Source organism: Eublepharis macularius, chromosome 6 (genome assembly GCF_028583425.1).
Source record: "Eublepharis macularius isolate TG4126 chromosome 6, MPM_Emac_v1.0, whole genome shotgun sequence".
In the NCBI taxonomy this organism is placed as follows: domain Eukaryota; kingdom Metazoa; phylum Chordata; class Lepidosauria; order Squamata; family Eublepharidae; genus Eublepharis; species Eublepharis macularius.
In genome coordinates this window covers 43,986,999-44,003,769 of record NC_072795.1, presented here as the reverse complement: position 1 = coordinate 44,003,769, position 16,771 = coordinate 43,986,999, and the positions used below count along the sequence as shown (strand labels likewise).

The 16,771-nt window shown below is 41.7% G+C and overlaps 1 protein-coding gene across 1 annotated transcript in view; it reads left to right on the top strand.

Annotated features, from left to right (window-relative positions):
- NYAP2 (neuronal tyrosine-phosphorylated phosphoinositide-3-kinase adaptor 2) overlaps nt 1-16,359 on the top strand; it is a 185,559-nt gene extending 169,200 nt beyond the window's left edge. The window contains exons 7-8 of the mRNA XM_054984159.1: nt 7,608-7,709; nt 16,132-16,359. Of these exons, the coding sequence (XP_054840134.1) occupies nt 7,608-7,709; nt 16,132-16,359 (330 nt within the window). The remainder of the gene's footprint in view (nt 1-7,607; nt 7,710-16,131) is intronic.
- The last annotated feature ends 412 nt before the right edge of the window (nt 16,360-16,771 follow it).

Genomic DNA, 16,771 nt, shown 5'->3' with positions numbered 1-16,771 from the left:
GTGTACATTTATGTTTTACTCAGGGCAACACTTTTATAAAATATTATTTATAAATGAAAAATGATAATAATTAAAAATGGCATGAAGCAAAAATTCATGAAAGCATGGGATTATGTATAATTAGTCATTTCACCTCCGTTAAAGAAAATAAAGAAGAGCCTATTTATAAATCAACTATGAATAGAACGTTACTTGTTTCATCTCATGCATTTCTACTTCATAAACTCAGCTCTTCTGCCTGTTTTGATGTCGACTGAGTGGATTTTAATGTGTTTTCTGTTCAAACTGTGTGTGTGAGAGAGGGAGACGCCACACAGAAAGCTGTTTTTAACCCATCCCTTTTGTTACATCACAGATCACGCTAGCCTTGTTACCATGGTGACCATAATTTCATCAAATCCTCTCAAAAGTTTGTATAGCCTTTTACAGTATATTGCACTTACTGCACCTGTATAGTATCTTGTCTGTATACTGTATGCCCATAAGTATGTATATTTATTCACCCATGTATGTATGTATGTATGTATAGTTTGTTTATATATATGTATATGTATGTGTGTCTCTTCATAGTCTTTCACAGAAATGTTTGACTTCCTCATATACATTATATGTATGCAAGTTACAACAATGGATGGATGCCAGCACTCACTTTTTTGGATAACTTATAACCTTCACTTTGTCTTGTTAAACAATGAAAATAAAAACATCATGTATTTTAAATGAGAATTTTAAAACAGTGGTTACTTTTCTATTCCTTTTCACCAAGGACAGCCAACATCTTAAGCCTGGTAGGGCTGTATGCCTTAGCACCCAAATACTCAGGGGCCGGTTCCTTTTCACACTCTGTCAGAGAGGGCTAAGGCTGGTGCTTCTCATTTCCTCTGAAAAACTAAGGATTGTGGGAATGGAACCAAACCACCCAGCTTCAGAGAAGTGGCTTGTGGTTTGGAGCTGTGTAGGAAGAGAGCAAACCAGAGAAGCCTAAGAATGATGAAAGGAAAGGCTGGAGAACACAAATAATGGGGAAAAATCAGACTGAGGTAGATACTGCAAAATCATGATGATGATGTATCAATGTTTCTTACAAGAGGCCATCTAGTTGGGAGAATTCCAGTGCTTCTTTGGCTGTTCCTTGACCCTGATATGTTTGTCCATATACTCATAGAAGAAAAACCAGATACAGATCAAGGTGCAGAGACAAATGGGGTTGGATCCTGCGACCCCAATCTAGCGAGTCTAACTCCAACAAATAAAGGCTCCCTTCACCCTCTGCCTACAAGACTGACCTCTATCAGAGGGATTCTTCCGTCATTGGAGAAATGCTTTCTCCGACGAAGTAAGACTTAGCAGAAGGGAATCAAAGTATCAAACTCTTGGAGTTCACAGCCTCCCTTATAAAACTGCATTTTAGCCAGTTTCTCTTTCCGCTTGGCCTGGATACCATGGAGGAAACCCAGAGACCGTACCAGTAGTTTGAAGGTTTCATTCAGCTCAATTGTTAAAGTGACAGGGGAGAACATTCTAAATGCTGTTCCAACAAGTTCTAAGTACAGATCCAGCACCACGGTTATTAGACTCACAAATAAGTATTTGCTGCCACAGATTAATGACAGGCTTTGATTGATAAATATTTCAGATTCCTAGGAGCATAGTTAATAAATTATGTAATGACGCCTGCTACCAGTACCAATGAGATATGAGTTAGATCTGAATATTATAAGAGACAGGCATTCTTGTTAAAATCATTTCTTTAAAAATTGAGAAATGGAACATTTCTAGCTAAATTGCTAAATTATCCTACATTAACCTGCTACTTAAACAATGCAAAGTGAGAATCTACTCAGCATGTACATTATATGCATATGATGAATTGAGCACTGACTCATAAAAGTTTAAACAGGAATAAACATTCATAGCATCAAGAAGCTATTGGACTTTTGTTTTAATACACAGAATTTGAGGAAGCAAGCTGCAGTCTATTAATGCTTATGCTGCTTTTTGTTGTTGTTGATTACTTTAAAGTACTACAAAATTCTATATTTTTGTACCAACAGATTAACAACAGCTACATATGAATTATTGCCAAATTACAAATCCTAAACTTGTTTCTCTTTCATCTGCTTGATGTGGATACTGCTTTGATTTCTTCAGCTGCATTAACATCAACCTGTTTTACATTTGGTTGAATTTTGAGATTGCCGTACAGTGTGAGGTCAAGTAAGACTTGAACCCTAACAATATGACCACTGTGCCCACCAATAGTTTTAGATGAAAAAAAACTGAAACATGGCAACAACACGTAGCCTGAAGGCTGAAAAACCGAAAGGCACATGAAATGAATGCTATATTCAGAATAAAAAACCATAATTTTAAAGGTCCATTTTGCCGTGCTTTTGGGTTTGGGGGGCATTTGGGGCAGAGTATATAACAAGCCTGCTGAACGAATTCACTGAGTAAAAATGTATCTAATGTGATGGAATTTGTCGCAGTTCTCAACATGCCCATTTTCACAGTCCCTGGTTAAGTAAATAATACATGGAAACTAGCTGTTGCTCTCCAGCTCATAATATGTTTCCATAGTGATGTTTGGCTCTGAGTACATTCCACAGCCCTACTTTAACATCCTATTCCCAAGACTGGACACCTGCCACAAAGAGGCTCCAGATGAAAGCTTGGCCAGCCTCCATCCTGTTCTTACTGGACACCCAGATGATCAGTAACACCAGACTTTACATTGGGCACATAAGTGCTTTGTTGGATTAGAGCCGCTATTAAGAACTGCCTGTGCTAACATAAGGCATATTTACTTTTTAAGGATAGTAACTTCCATTCAATTAATGTTAATTATATTATTTATTTTGGAGGATTTTGTCCAGCTGGATTGATCTAAGTGTGCAATAAATTATTGCAGCCTTGTGTATTTTCTTATTGGAATCGTAACACACACATAAGGGAGGTGGTGGGTTTTTTAAAATATATTTGACTGGCAAAATCATAGCCACCTTTGTAGAAGATCATTGCTCTCCAAGTTAGCTTACATTCTTTTTAAAAATGCAATTTCAGAAACACATCTGTAGCCCGTAGCTTACAGCAGAAGATGGAGGTGATGGGTAAGGGATGGACTGATGAAATCAGCAAAAAATTAACAAGGACATACTCCATCAGAAGCTGTTTTGTGTTCATTCATTGGAATCCTGATGCATATCCCTATCAAATTAATGATATTAATACCTGTGATTAATAAGAAATTTGCCTTTATTCTTGACTGCTAAAGTACGTGTGAAATGATACAGTCACTGTTGCGGGAAATTCTGGAATGAACAGTACATGAACTACTATGTACATTAAACCTGGCAAAAATAGTTTAGGTCCCAGTGTTTCATAGTGGTTAGCATATTGGACTAGGAGGCCTGGGCTCAAATGTCCACTTAGACAAAAAGTTCACCTTGGGCCAGCCACTATCTCTAACCCTAACTTGCCTCACAGGGTTGTTGTAAAGGTTAGAAGAGGAGAGAATGATATAAACTACGCCTTGAAGGAAAATGACGGGTGAATATTGAAATACACATTATCTGGATGGAATGGTAATATATTCCACACGGCTTGCTTTAAGATTCTGAAAACATTATTTAGGACACTGAAAATATGGTTTTATTGCTGAATTTTAGCAAAATTTCCAAAATGAGAAATACCAAGCTCAGCAAACAATCACACCTGATGACTTGGATACCATCACCCAAGCCAAGCCAAGATGTCTGATGGCTAGTTGTTTGTAGTATTCAGTAAGTGAAAGATTCTTTGCTTGCACACAGAGGTATCCTCTGCTTTATTGCATGTTCCATAACTAAGCTTTAGCTCTGAAAACGGGCGCTGAGGCTACTATTTAAAGCCATGATTAGAGTCAGACAGTGGAAAAACATAAGCTACTTAAGAAGGTTGGTCTCAGGTCACGAAGTGCGTGTTTGTGTCTGTGTTTGCATGCATGTGCACATGCTAAGAGCACAGTAAAGCAAATCTGCTACAGGGGGCATCAGCTGTATGGGAAACAGAAACAGTTGCTGAGAAAGTCAAGCGATAAGAAATTTGGGGCTGAAACACAGACTTCAAGCAAGGAATAGAGCTGAATATTATGGGAGTTTTAGGGTGGTAGCACATGTGTACGGTATGCTAGAAACCAGTCGAACTATATGGAAAGGGATCCCCCCCTCCCATCACTGGTTTTAAAAATAAAGGTAGTTTAGTTTATTATAGTTTAATTTTACTTTGTCTCTTTGTGATTGCCTTATTTATTTATTCACAGTCCACCCTTCTCACTAAGACTCAAGACAGATCACAGAGCGTAAGACAATGTAAGCAATGGTAGGTACATCCAACAATACAATGAGGAATGGATTGCAGAAATTTGAAAGCAAGCATAGAACTAAATACAGATAGGAAACATTGCAGAAACAAAAACAAAAATATTTTACATCACTTGTACTCTGCCTTTCTCCCCAATGGGGCTCAAAGTGGCTTACATCATTCTCCTCTTCTCCATTTTTCCCTCAAAAGAACACTGTAAGGTAGGTTACACTGAGAGTATGTGATGGCCCAAGGTCACCCAAGCAAGCTTCCATGGTAGAGTGGGGAATATATCCTGGGTCACCCAGATCCTAGTCTGGATGTAGTGGCACACTAGCCACTACACCGCACTGGGTTTTATGTAAGTAGTTTGACATGAACATATTCAATAATGCAGAAACTCCCAGTAGAAGCATATCTATGCCAACAGATAGTACCCAGTAGCATAGTCCACAAGCCCTGTCCCTTTACTAAGATATGTGTCTGATCTATTTATTACAGGACAGGTCTATTACCTGAGTTAAAAGCCCTCCTGATTCTGAATAATTCAGTTTTGCATATTTTTTGGAACAACAAGTGCTTGGGAACTTTCCTGACCTCTTCAGGCAGGTCTTTCTGTAAGGTGGGGGCCACCACAGAGAATGCATGTGTATGGGCAGTTGTTGATTCTTCCCAGCTGCAGAGTAGTATCTGCAGAAGGCCCTGTTCAGATGAGCAAAGTTCCTGTGGCAGAGCATATGAAAAGCAGTCCCACACATATGAGGGGGCAAGGCTTTGTATGTGTACATCGCTTTGAACCCGATAACTGATGGGTAGCTAATGAAATGACTGCAAAATGACAGTAATATGCATACTTCACCTTGCTTCTGATAATAATCGAGCTACAGCATTTTGAACCAGCTGGACTTTAAGGGAAGTCTTGAGTTACCATGGAGTGAATCCAAGTAGCCAAATTGGCCATGTCAAAGTAGGAGCCCAACTTCCAGGCTATCCTGAGTTGGAGAAGGCCTTTTTAGCAGCTGCATTTACTTGCCTATCTGGCAGCGGTGCTGGATCTAGCATAACCCCTAGGCTCAACATAGGGCCAAGCTACAAGTAATGAATGACACTTGAATGGCAAGTGGATCAAGTGGAGGGCAAGTGAACAGGGAGAAATACACTTGCCGTTCAAGTGTCATTCATCACTTGTAGCTTGGCCCGAGTCTACAAGGGTCAACTGAACCCCATTGAAAGTGGGGTTCTTCAGTGTTCAGTGTTCTCCAGGAACTTCTGTTTTGTCTGGTTCATTTTCAGTTTTTTAGTTTTCAGCCATCTGACCACAGCTGTCAGGCAGTGACTCAGGAGTAGGACCTCTACTGCATCACCAGTGGATTTGGATAGAGAGAAAAAGAGCTGAGTCTCATCCACATATTGATGACATCAGATTCCATAGTTATGATTGATTTCTCCTAAAAGTTTTACAAAGAGGTTGAATAACATGGAAGATAGGGTTGCCAGCTCCAAGTTGAGAAATTCCTGGAGATCTGGAGGGTAAAACCTGGAGAAACCTGGAGAAAGTGGGGTTTGGGAAGGCAAAAGACTTTGGCATGGCATAATTCCATACAGTCCACCCCCCAAAGTAGACATTTTCTCCAGGTGAACTGATCTCTGTGGCCTGGAGACCAGTTGTAATTCCGGGAGATCTCCAGCCAGTACCTGGAGGCTGGCAACCCGAATGGAAGAAAAGATTTCACCCTGTGGAACTCTACAAGATAATTCCCACGCTGAAGATAGCTGGTAACCAAGAGCAATCTTTTGAGACCATTCCATGAGGAACTATTTAAAGCAGTCCAAGGCACATCCCCTGATTTTTGCTTTCCCCAAAATAATACTGTGGAATGGTAGGGCTGGGGGCTCAATTTCTTCCATGGCAGGCTGCAAAATGCTTTAGGAACAGTTGATGGGACAAGGTATGAGGGTTGGCATCTTTAAAGGACATTCCCATCCCAGAGCTGTTATATATACATTATTGCTGTCTCTCTAATCGTAGTGAACAGTGACCAACCACATGCTCAGGTAGCAGGCACATTTGAGCTTCACAATGGAACTATTTGCTACTTCCTCTCAAGTGACAAGATAGAAATGAAATAGGTGAATTTAAATACACAAACCAAAGAAAGAGGCTTGAATCAGATATAACAGCAAAGTATTGTATGTTTCTGTGTAATAAGCCTGGAGTATTCTTGGACGCCCACACATTCTCCTTCCCCCTTATGACCCCATACACAGCAAGATAAGAAGATGTTTTTGGATTTGCAACAAACCCTGTTTGCCATTACGATGACTCACTATTACATCCTCACCAGCAAAATACACTTTACCTTTTCCTTGGGTTCTAAACTACAGTTTATCTCCCCTCCCCCACTTTTTTTTTTGGAATCCTGGAGAAATGAAACTATACTTTGCCAGTTCAGACATTTCTACCATGCAAGCAGAAACTTTGAAATAGATATTTCATGAAAGGAAAGGGACTGAAAGAACATGTAAGGCCAAGGAATACCTAGGTTAATTCAAATGAAAGCAAGCTATGATTTGCCATTATGTCTGAATCAGCCTATGTTTATTCAAGATTGAGGACTATGTTTCATTTCCAGTGATATTAAAATTGAATTTCAGAAGAAGAAAAATATAACAGAGTATCTTGTGACTGTGACTGGCTGCATCATTCCATATAAATCATCTTGCTTTAAAACCTATTACTAATTAACAGAACTGGAAAGCACATGTAATAGTGGAAATAGCCCCTGTGTGAGTCGGGTATACAGTTTTTTACCTGAAAACATCTATCCATTCAAGATGATTGGAATATGCATTCACCAGAAAACACAGAAACCAAGTGTGAAGAACCTCTGTGCTCTTATTGGTCTAACTGAGAGAGCAAATAGAATCATGATGCCCTCACTTTCCTTTCCTCCTCTCATGGTAAGTGATTCCTTCAGCAACATTTCCCTTATCTGTTTCCCTGGTGATTCTTCATGGCACATTCTAGTCTGCTTAAGAGCATTGAATTTTTAATTTAGGGGCACAAGGCATTATAAAAAACAAAGTCACTCAATTTTAATTTGATTCCAAATAAATTTTGTGTATCTTTTCATTATATGTCGATTTGTCCATTTCATTCTTATGTGACAATTTCAACAAGCTATTTCTGTTTTGATACATAATAAGATCCATGATCTTTCTGGTACTACTTCATATGGTTTCCCCCATACCTCCTGTAAATGTAGAACCAACCCTACTGCACACCCAATAGGAGAGGAAAGAAACCTACAAGAACCAGGAGAGAACAACCAATTCCACAGCCTAGTAATGTATACAATTACAGTAAAGTAAGTGTGATAATAAATACTGGGGAAAATTATGGAAACACCTACTGAAGTATGGGCAAGTCCAAGCTTCAAATGCCACCATATCAACAATGAGGCAAAGAGTATTAATTTTATAGTAACCGTTGTCCTATAACAGTAGACCATTAGTATGAATTTTGCAGAGGGATGCCCAGAGGTGATGATAATTTTTTTACATGATACAAAGCTTAGAGATCTTATAGTATGTGGCAGATGAAGCAACAAGAAGGGGCAGCTTGTAAAAGTCTTGTTCTCTTGTACAAGCATTTGGTCAGTTCTTGGAAGATTTGTCTCCAGCCTATTACGTACTGAAACACTAAGGGTGCAATCCTATTCCTACTTACCTCCAGTCTAAGTCCAGGTTGCTCTGGGAGCAATCTTGTGCCGCTCTTCTCAGAAGTAAGTCCCCTTTTATTCAAAAGAGGCTTACTCCCAGGAAAGTGTTCTTAGGATTGCAACCTCTGTGTAAGGTAGCACCGTAACAATGCCATCTTAAGCAGAATTGCACCCTTTTAAATCAGGAGGCTTAGAAATGTGTAACACTGTAAGCCTATCACATGAGATGGGTAGCAGAAATAGAATCATAACCAGAAGGCTTTTCCATGTTATATATTTTCAAAAGTTCCATCTTCACATTTTCTCAATATTTCCTTCTTTGTTAAAGTGCATTGGTTTGATATGGTTTCAAGGTGTTTCCATATTTTTTCAGTTGTATTTTGTGTTGACTAATGACTAAAAACATTTTGTGTGCAGTGTTTAACACCATTTGTTTCTTGTAGTAAATGTTCCATTGTTTCAGTGCGGAAAAGGAATTTTAAAAAGAGCATGTGCTGAAATGCCACTATGATTGCCTCCGATGGGAGTCACATTTCATTGAAACTAATTTGCAATAAATGTCTGATTGAGGATGAACATTTTAATCAGTTAATCAGTGAACATAATTGATTAATTGAAGATTAAAATGATGGAATTGAATTTGAGATGTTTCCTCGGAAAGGATGCTGGCTGTTGATTACATTGATGGAGACAGGTTTTGTTAACTTCTTGACTAAGGAAATGCATTTCATTTAAATTTCTGAACTATCATAACTGAACTTTATTCAGTGATTAATTTTTAAATAACTGCATTACAGACAAATAATCAGCTTTGAAGTACTGTATGATATATTTGATTAATCAATCAATTTGTTCAAAGGTAAGTTAATTAATAGATTCCAAATTCTACTAATTAGTTGAAAGCACAATGCCAGATCTTTTTAAAAAGCTTGTACTCATTTATTGATTTTGTTTGTTTGTTTGTTTGGGGTTTTGTTTACTGTCAACCATTTCCCTCTCAGAACACAAGCAAATTGTGTAGTTCTTATTCTTAATACAATATTACTACTTCCCGAAATACAAGAATCCACAAGTTATTGCGCAGCACAGGAAGAGGGACATTTAAATCCCCTACTCAGCTGCTTGTCAGGGAAACCCCTGACAAGTGGCTGAGTGCAGCCTGCCGGGGTGAAATGCCCTTCTCCCTGCTGCTGCAGCAGTAGGAAGAGGGGCACTTCACCCCCAACTCAGCCGCTTGTCAGGGGTTTCCTGACAAAGTCTCCCCCCTCTCCCTCCAGCCGGCTGGAAGGAGGGAGACTTTGAAGGGAAGGAGGTTTCCCACGCCATTTGCAAATGGCATGGGGATCCTTCTTCCCTTCAGAGTCTCCCCTCTCCCTCCCATGAACAGCCAACCACCAACATGTTCATGAACAGGGTCATGTTCACACTTGTTTGTGATTCCCTGTTCGTGGATAGCAATGAACAACGAACATCGTATTCAGGTTTTTTTCTTGTTCATGCCCGCCTCTACTCCCAGGTAGGTTTGCATAGGATTGTAGTCTTCTTTACATATCCCAGAATTGTGACAGGCACATTCAGCTGATCATAAAATTATGAATATCTGAATGATGATATCAAAGAAAGTGTAGTCCTTTATTTCTTAAATGATAGTAAGGTGGTGGTAGGGGAATCTCATGTGGTCCAGTTTTGAAAGATTGTCTGAATTCTACTTTAGCATCACTTCTATGAATACTTCACTTTCTCAGAAAAGTCTTCCCTTACAAGTAAGGGAACCAGGATATGCATTGTCTATGTATTTGCTTATTCATACAAATATCTATGCTTGAAAGAATTTTAAGACAACATCTAGCGCCTCAGATATTTCAGTGTTTGAGTAGCATAAGAAACACAAGGCATGAATATAAACAGGAGTAACCTATCATGCTTTCACATTTCAGGAAAGCAATACTAGTCCCAGCTGGTATAATGGCATCTCTAGATACGACTGTGTGTGATTTATAAATTCCATGGCAAAGAGGTTATAAATGAGTAAGGCAGTTCTGTCCACATGAAATTGTCATCCTTCACTATGTTTACTTTAAAACACTGGAGTGCATTTTAAAGACGAAGTGCCACCACTGAAAATGTACCATCTCTGGTCGTCACCTGCCTCATCTCTGCAGATGAGGGCACAGAGACCAGGGCTTGGGAAGAGGATCTTACCTGGTAAGGATATATTTATATCCCACCTTTTTGAATCAATTATTCAAGGCAGTACTCATTACAACACCTTTTAATGCTAACAATTTATTATACTTATAAAATATAACTATAAAATCAGTGAATAAGGGAAACGAGGAGAAAATAAAACAGTTTTGATCTGGAATCCAAAAGGAAAACTGCACAGGAGTTATTCCTTAGAGAATATTCCAAAGATGGGGAGCCATGGTAGAGAAGGCCATGCTACCAGTCACTAAGTTCTTGAAGTAGATTCTTAAAATATTGTCTTAGTTTCAAAGCTATCCTTTATAGTGATTCTATCACATGGTGTTCTGGATCTGGGAGAGGGAGCTTGTTCTGTGGGCACGTAAATGAGAATTAACACAACTTTTCTTAATGAAGAAAAGTCTTTATTGAACTATAACAGATGGCAGAATATAAAGAGCACACAGAATAGGAAAAATAGATTTTACACACTGTGTGCAGCTACAAAAGAAAAGTAGTTACTACTGTATAACTGTCACCTTAAGGATTACCACAGAGTACCTTATTTGTCTCCTGCTTGAGATGGATGCTTGGTGCCTGGAGGAGAAAGAAAGCCCACTCAGTCAGACTCTCTGCCTGTGACTCCAAGATCTCACCAGAGCAGCATAGCTACACAGCATAGCCACACAACTTTTTGTACCCTCTCTTTTCCAAGGTGGGAGGGAAGAGTTCCCTCTTCTAAAACCAACCTCTTCCCTAACCGGCCACGGCAAGATGGGTCTCATGTCACTTAGACCTTGTAGGCCTCATCTCGCAGTTCTCTGATTTTTATGATGGACCAAAAGGCTATAACAACACACAATCATTTACCCCAAGTTGTTAGTTTCCCCGAACATCTGAAGGAAAGGTGTCAAGTGGAGCAAATGGCATCTCAATTGCCCTGCTCTTTGTAGCTCTGCCATTTAACTCAGAGTTTAATTATGATTGGGTGAATCAAAGGCCAGTTTGATATTAAAAGGCCTAAGCTTGAACACAACACCTGGGACTTCATATGAAAGTTCACAAATTTTGAGGACTTTTACAGCATGCAAACCCAAGTCAGGGAAGCCCTGCAGAGCAACTGCAACTGCATCATTGCTGCACAGGAAAATCTCAGTAGAACTTCCTGAACACTGCTGGCAACATTTGGGGAAAGACCACACTCCCAAACAGAAGAAAATGAATGTTGGTCTCTATGGAAACAGTCGCCCATAATATGGGACTGTTGTGTGATCCAGGACTTGGGTTGCCAGGCTCCCTCGATCTCCCAGCGGGAGACTGGGGCCTGGCTGTTACCTTGGAGGAGCTCGTGTGCGCACGCTTTGCGTGCATGCGCTCCTGCAAGCGTGATAATGTCACTTCTGGGAGTGACATCATCATGCAGCCCCCATTTGGGTGCTGATTGGGCCCATTATGGGCCCCTGCGGAGCACAGGAATGCTCCCATGCCCCACAGGGGGCCACAACGGGCCCAATCCGTGCCAAAACGGGCCCAATCTGCACCCGTTTTGGCATGGATCAGGTCTGTTTTGACGCAGATTGAGCCCATTTTGGACCCCTTTGGAGCATGGGAGCATTCCTGTGCTCCACAGGGGCCCACAACAGGCCCAATCCACGCCAAAACAGACCCAATCCGTGCCAAAACGGGCACGGATTGGGCCCGTTTCGGCACAGATTGGGCCCGTTGTGGGCCCCTGCGGAGCACAGGAACGCTCCTGCGCTCCACAGGGGCCCCAATACAGGCCAAAACAGGCCTGATCCTGGGGCTGCTGTGCGCAGGGGCACGCAGCACCGCAGGGGGGCGCGCATGGAAGGTGCGCCCCCCCGCTGGCCAGGTAAGTGGGGGCGGGGTGGAAGGGTGGGGGCGGGGGATCCCCTGGGGGTCTGGCAGCCCTATCCAGGACACATCTTGAAAATCTAGAGAAGTTGCAGCTGTGGGCAGGAAAGGAGGACAGGGCCAGTGATATCTGGAGCCAAGTAATGCCAAAGAAAGAGTCAAACAGCTCAGGTAAGAGCAGAGCAGCCAGAAGCCTGGACTCTCAAAACATAGATGGTGATGTCCTAGGGATCAGAGGCCTGGGAGGCTAGAATATATGTTTGTATTTCAAACCTGGCATTAGTCCCCCAGGCAGGGTTGCCAAGTCCCTCTGCCTTGAAACTGGGAAGCGGGAGTGCCAGGCTGGGGTGTGCCAGTTCTCACACACATTATATAGTGTTTTCACTGTGTTTTGGGCTGATTCCTAAAGTTCAGCCCTGCTGACACCGTCACGTGATAACAGCGTCTTCTTGCGCAATTTCGCATGGTAACAGCGTCTTCTTGTGCAATTTTGTGCGAGATTTCGCTGTTTTCTGGAACAAGGTAAGCCCTGTTGCTTCTGGTTTAAACTGGAAGTGACATCACTGGAAGCCCATGAAGCATTCATGTGCCATTTTGCTGTGTGCTCCGGCCAGCCTCCCCACAACTCCGCGACCAGATGAATGGCGGTGGGGGCAAAAGCTGGTGGTGAGGGATCCCCCAGGTTTGCAGAGAAATATGATTTTTAAAAAATGGGGGGGGGAGCAACAAAACACAACACCGGGAACAATTACTGTGTTTTAAAAACCGCTACAACATCCACATACCACTCCAAAATGGCAGTAGACATTCCCTGGCCAGCAGCATTAAGAATGGCTTGGGGCTGAAAGCGTAAGTGATGTGTTTGCAGTGCCATTCTAGCACTGATCCCCAGGCCAGCAGAGACCTCACTGCCTGGAGAGACTTAGGGCTGAAAGTTCATCATTTTAGGTTGCTTGTCAGCAGCAATCCATGTTAAAAAGTTATGAAGAAGACACTAACATATATCAGCCATAAATAAAACCTAGATTAGCTCATAGATCCAGAGGAGTTAGCTGTGTTAGTCTGTAGTAGCAAAATAGAAAAGAGTCCAGTACGCACCTTTAAGACTAACCAACTTTACTGTAGCATAAGCTCCCTGAAAGTGCAAAAAACATCCTCTCTGCTGGCTCAGATTAACTCAGACATTTGATATCACCTGTTATCATTCTTGGGTGCAAGTATAAATAGCTGAATAATCCAGTTACACGTTTACATACGCATACATTGCAGTTCTGAGCATCCTGTATTACAGTTATTATTGATTAAGAGAGATATGCACAGTTACACCCACTCAATATAACAAAGAAGTTGGAACTTATGTTGTCGCAGTGCTGTCATAGACGGAACAGTTATTACCTTGCATTGCTTAAGCCCAGCTTCTTCCAGTTAGTATTCTCACCTCTTGAAGTAAGGGCGTAATTGCAATTGATGATCCAATCTCAATTGGCATGAGCCCTCTTATGGGCTTAGAATTCCACCATCTTATTGCCTATGGCCATTTTGCTCTGATTTTTAGCAAATTGAACTGTCCATCCAGTGACTGGTTCACTTGATTGCTTAATCATCTAGTTAAACTGATTTGCGGCATGTAAGTGGACATGTGAGAAAAGTTGCTTGCTTTATTATGTTCCAGACATTGATGATATATCCTACATAATAATGGAATCAGATGCCCTGACCTAAACAGCCCAGGTGGGCTTGATCTCATCAGATCTCAGAAGCAAAGCAGGGTTGGCCTTGGTTAGTAATTGGATGGGAGACCTCCAACGAAAACCAGGGCTGCAGAGCCAGGTAATGGCAAACCACCTCTGTTAGTCTCTTGCCATGAAAATTCCCCAGGGGGTTGCCGTAACCCAGCTATGACCTGAGGGCACTCTCCACCACTAGTATAATCAGATGGCTGACATGTCACAGAGCATCCAGCATTCAATCATATGAATTACCTTTCATTTATAAACATAATACTCTAGTACTAGCAGGTGCCTCATATGAGGCCATTTATAAGCATGGCATTGAATGTTCAGGTGTTTACTGTGAAATGGTTTTGCCAGTCCTTTTAATTTGTTGCCCATGCTTAGAGCATAGCATTACCATTGACAAAATATCATGGCAATCCAATGTGGCACAATGAAGGGCAAGTGTGGAAATTAAACATATAATAACAGACTATGGTAAGGAATGAAATGAATGGGTACCAATTTTGGAACAGTGGAATACATATCACTGTTAACCATTTAAAAGGAAAGATACTTTCTTGGTGTCCATCGATACATTTTTATTTCTATATGAGGTCCTTTCTGAGTATTGCCACCCTAGTCAGAATGAAGAGACAGACACCAAGCTTGGATCTAAGGGTCACTTTATTAACTTCATACAACTATAACAAGCCAGAACAGTGGCAAGGGCCTAAAGAGGTACAGGACAAGCCAAGGGGTCCACCCTGGACCACCGCCTTAACCTGTCTAGGCGAGCCCCAAAGCCCCGGGTGCGACCCATCCATGGATGGTGCGGACCCGGCTGGCCAGGCAATTTGGTCACCTCCCTTTCAAGCTCCTGAATGCCTCAGCTGTACAGCAGTAAGAGAAGGACTTGCAGTGGGAGTTCCTGAAGGCAGCCTGCCCCTGCAGCTGGCAGCCCTCAAAGCAGTACCAGCCACTCTGGGCAGGCCCCTCTTCCCACCAATAGGGAAGTGCCAAGGGTGCTCACCGGCCCACACCCTATCTCAAATTCAAACCTGCCAATGACACTGCTAACCAGCACCACCCTGAGCCAATGACCTCAACCCGAAATTGGTCCAAGGTAGGCGAAAAACCCCTCTTCCCCATGCCAAATTGGAAAGAGGGGAAAAAATTCCTACCTGGCTCTGGAAACAGCAACCGGCTAATCCTGCACCAATAGAAGGTGAGGTGGGTAGGCCGAGTGACTCTTCACAACTGCGGCTGGGCAGAGCAGAGCAGCCTCCTAAGGCTCTTGTCTCTGCCCTCCCAGCCAAACCCTGGATTGAAAGGAAGGGGTGGTGCTGCCTCCCTCCTTCCAGGGCGGCAACAAATGGCCCCCAGTTTTAGCAGCGTAGCTGCATGCCAGGAAGGGTCAAATTCTTGATATGTCTTACTAGCTGGAAATATAACCTGGAAGCCATCTTCCAAAATATAGCGAAGTCTCTTGTTGCCTGGCCTAAACAGTAAAAAACAACAACCTCTTCTTGTATCACTTGGGACTGCAAGTGTAAGAATGCAGGACTAAATCCTCTTCTATATAAAATTCCTTGCATGTAGAAAACTGTATGTTAAGATGTATTTTCTCCTTGCCATCTTTGTGATGTGTTGTTTTATTATATAGAAGATTTTTTGTCCCCTCATTGAAAACCATTTGGACATGAGATGCCACCTGTAGTCTGAAGCAGTTCAGGCTAGTAACAATTTTACCATATGATGAACTGTTGATTTAGAGCAAGGCTTGGGCACATTTAACAAATAGTAGCATTCATTGGTTGATGATAGACCTGTCAGCAAATGAAGCACCACTGGACATCCATTTGTCCTTTAAAAAAAAAAGTGTAATTATTTTGGTTGTTGTGGGTTTTCCGGGCTGTATTGCCGTGGTCTTGGCATTGTAGTTCCTGACGTTTCGCCAGCAGCTGTGGCTGGCATCTTCAGAGGTGTAGCACCAAAAGACAGAGATCTCTCAGTGTCACAGTGTCTGTGACACTGAGAGATCTCTGTCTTTTGGTGCTACACCTCTGAAGATGCCAGCCACAGCTGCTGGCGAAACGTCAGGAACTACAATGCCAAGACCACGGCAATACAGCCCGGAAAACCCACAACAACCATCGTTCTCCGGCCGTGAAAGCCTTCGACAATACATTGTAATTATTTTGTCATGAAAATATGTTGGAAATGCTTCCTGATCCTTACAAGGGACCAATATCTTGCTTAATGTGTAGTTAAACACTTGTGCCCTTTTTTAATAGGTTACATGTATGCAGTGGTTGCATGGAGACCATACAATGCTGGAAATGATTGAGAAAAAACGTTGCCTGTGCAAGGAAATCAAGGCTCGGCAGAAAACAGAGAAAGGTCTTTGCAAACAGGACAGCATGCCGATATTGCCAAGCTGGAAGAAGAACACAGGGACCAAGAAATATAGTCCCCCTCCATATTCTAAACAACAAACTGTTTTCTGGGATACTGCAATATGATAGGAGCATGGAGATTGTCTTGTGCACACGCCTGCAACATGCACTATCAACCCTCATTCCTATCAAGACAGTGGCTGGGACCTAATTTCAGGTGAGGAACTACCTAGGAATCAAGTTTACTGGAGTGGTATCCACCTGGCAATCTGAAGCAAAATCTGTAACTCCCACTGAATGAAGGCACACATTCTTTTGGATCCAGAAAAAGAGTGAAATGTAAATATTTCTGCCAATCTCTTAACAAGAATCTTGAGTTAAGACACTCTCTAAAATAGAATGCAAAAATGTATGAAGAATTTGACTTGTATATTGTTTAACTGTTTTTTACATGTGACCTTTATGCCGTTCTTTTTTTACTCTTTAGAGTGATCTGACCCTGCCTAAATTTGTGTCCTTACAAAAACATGTAGTTGTC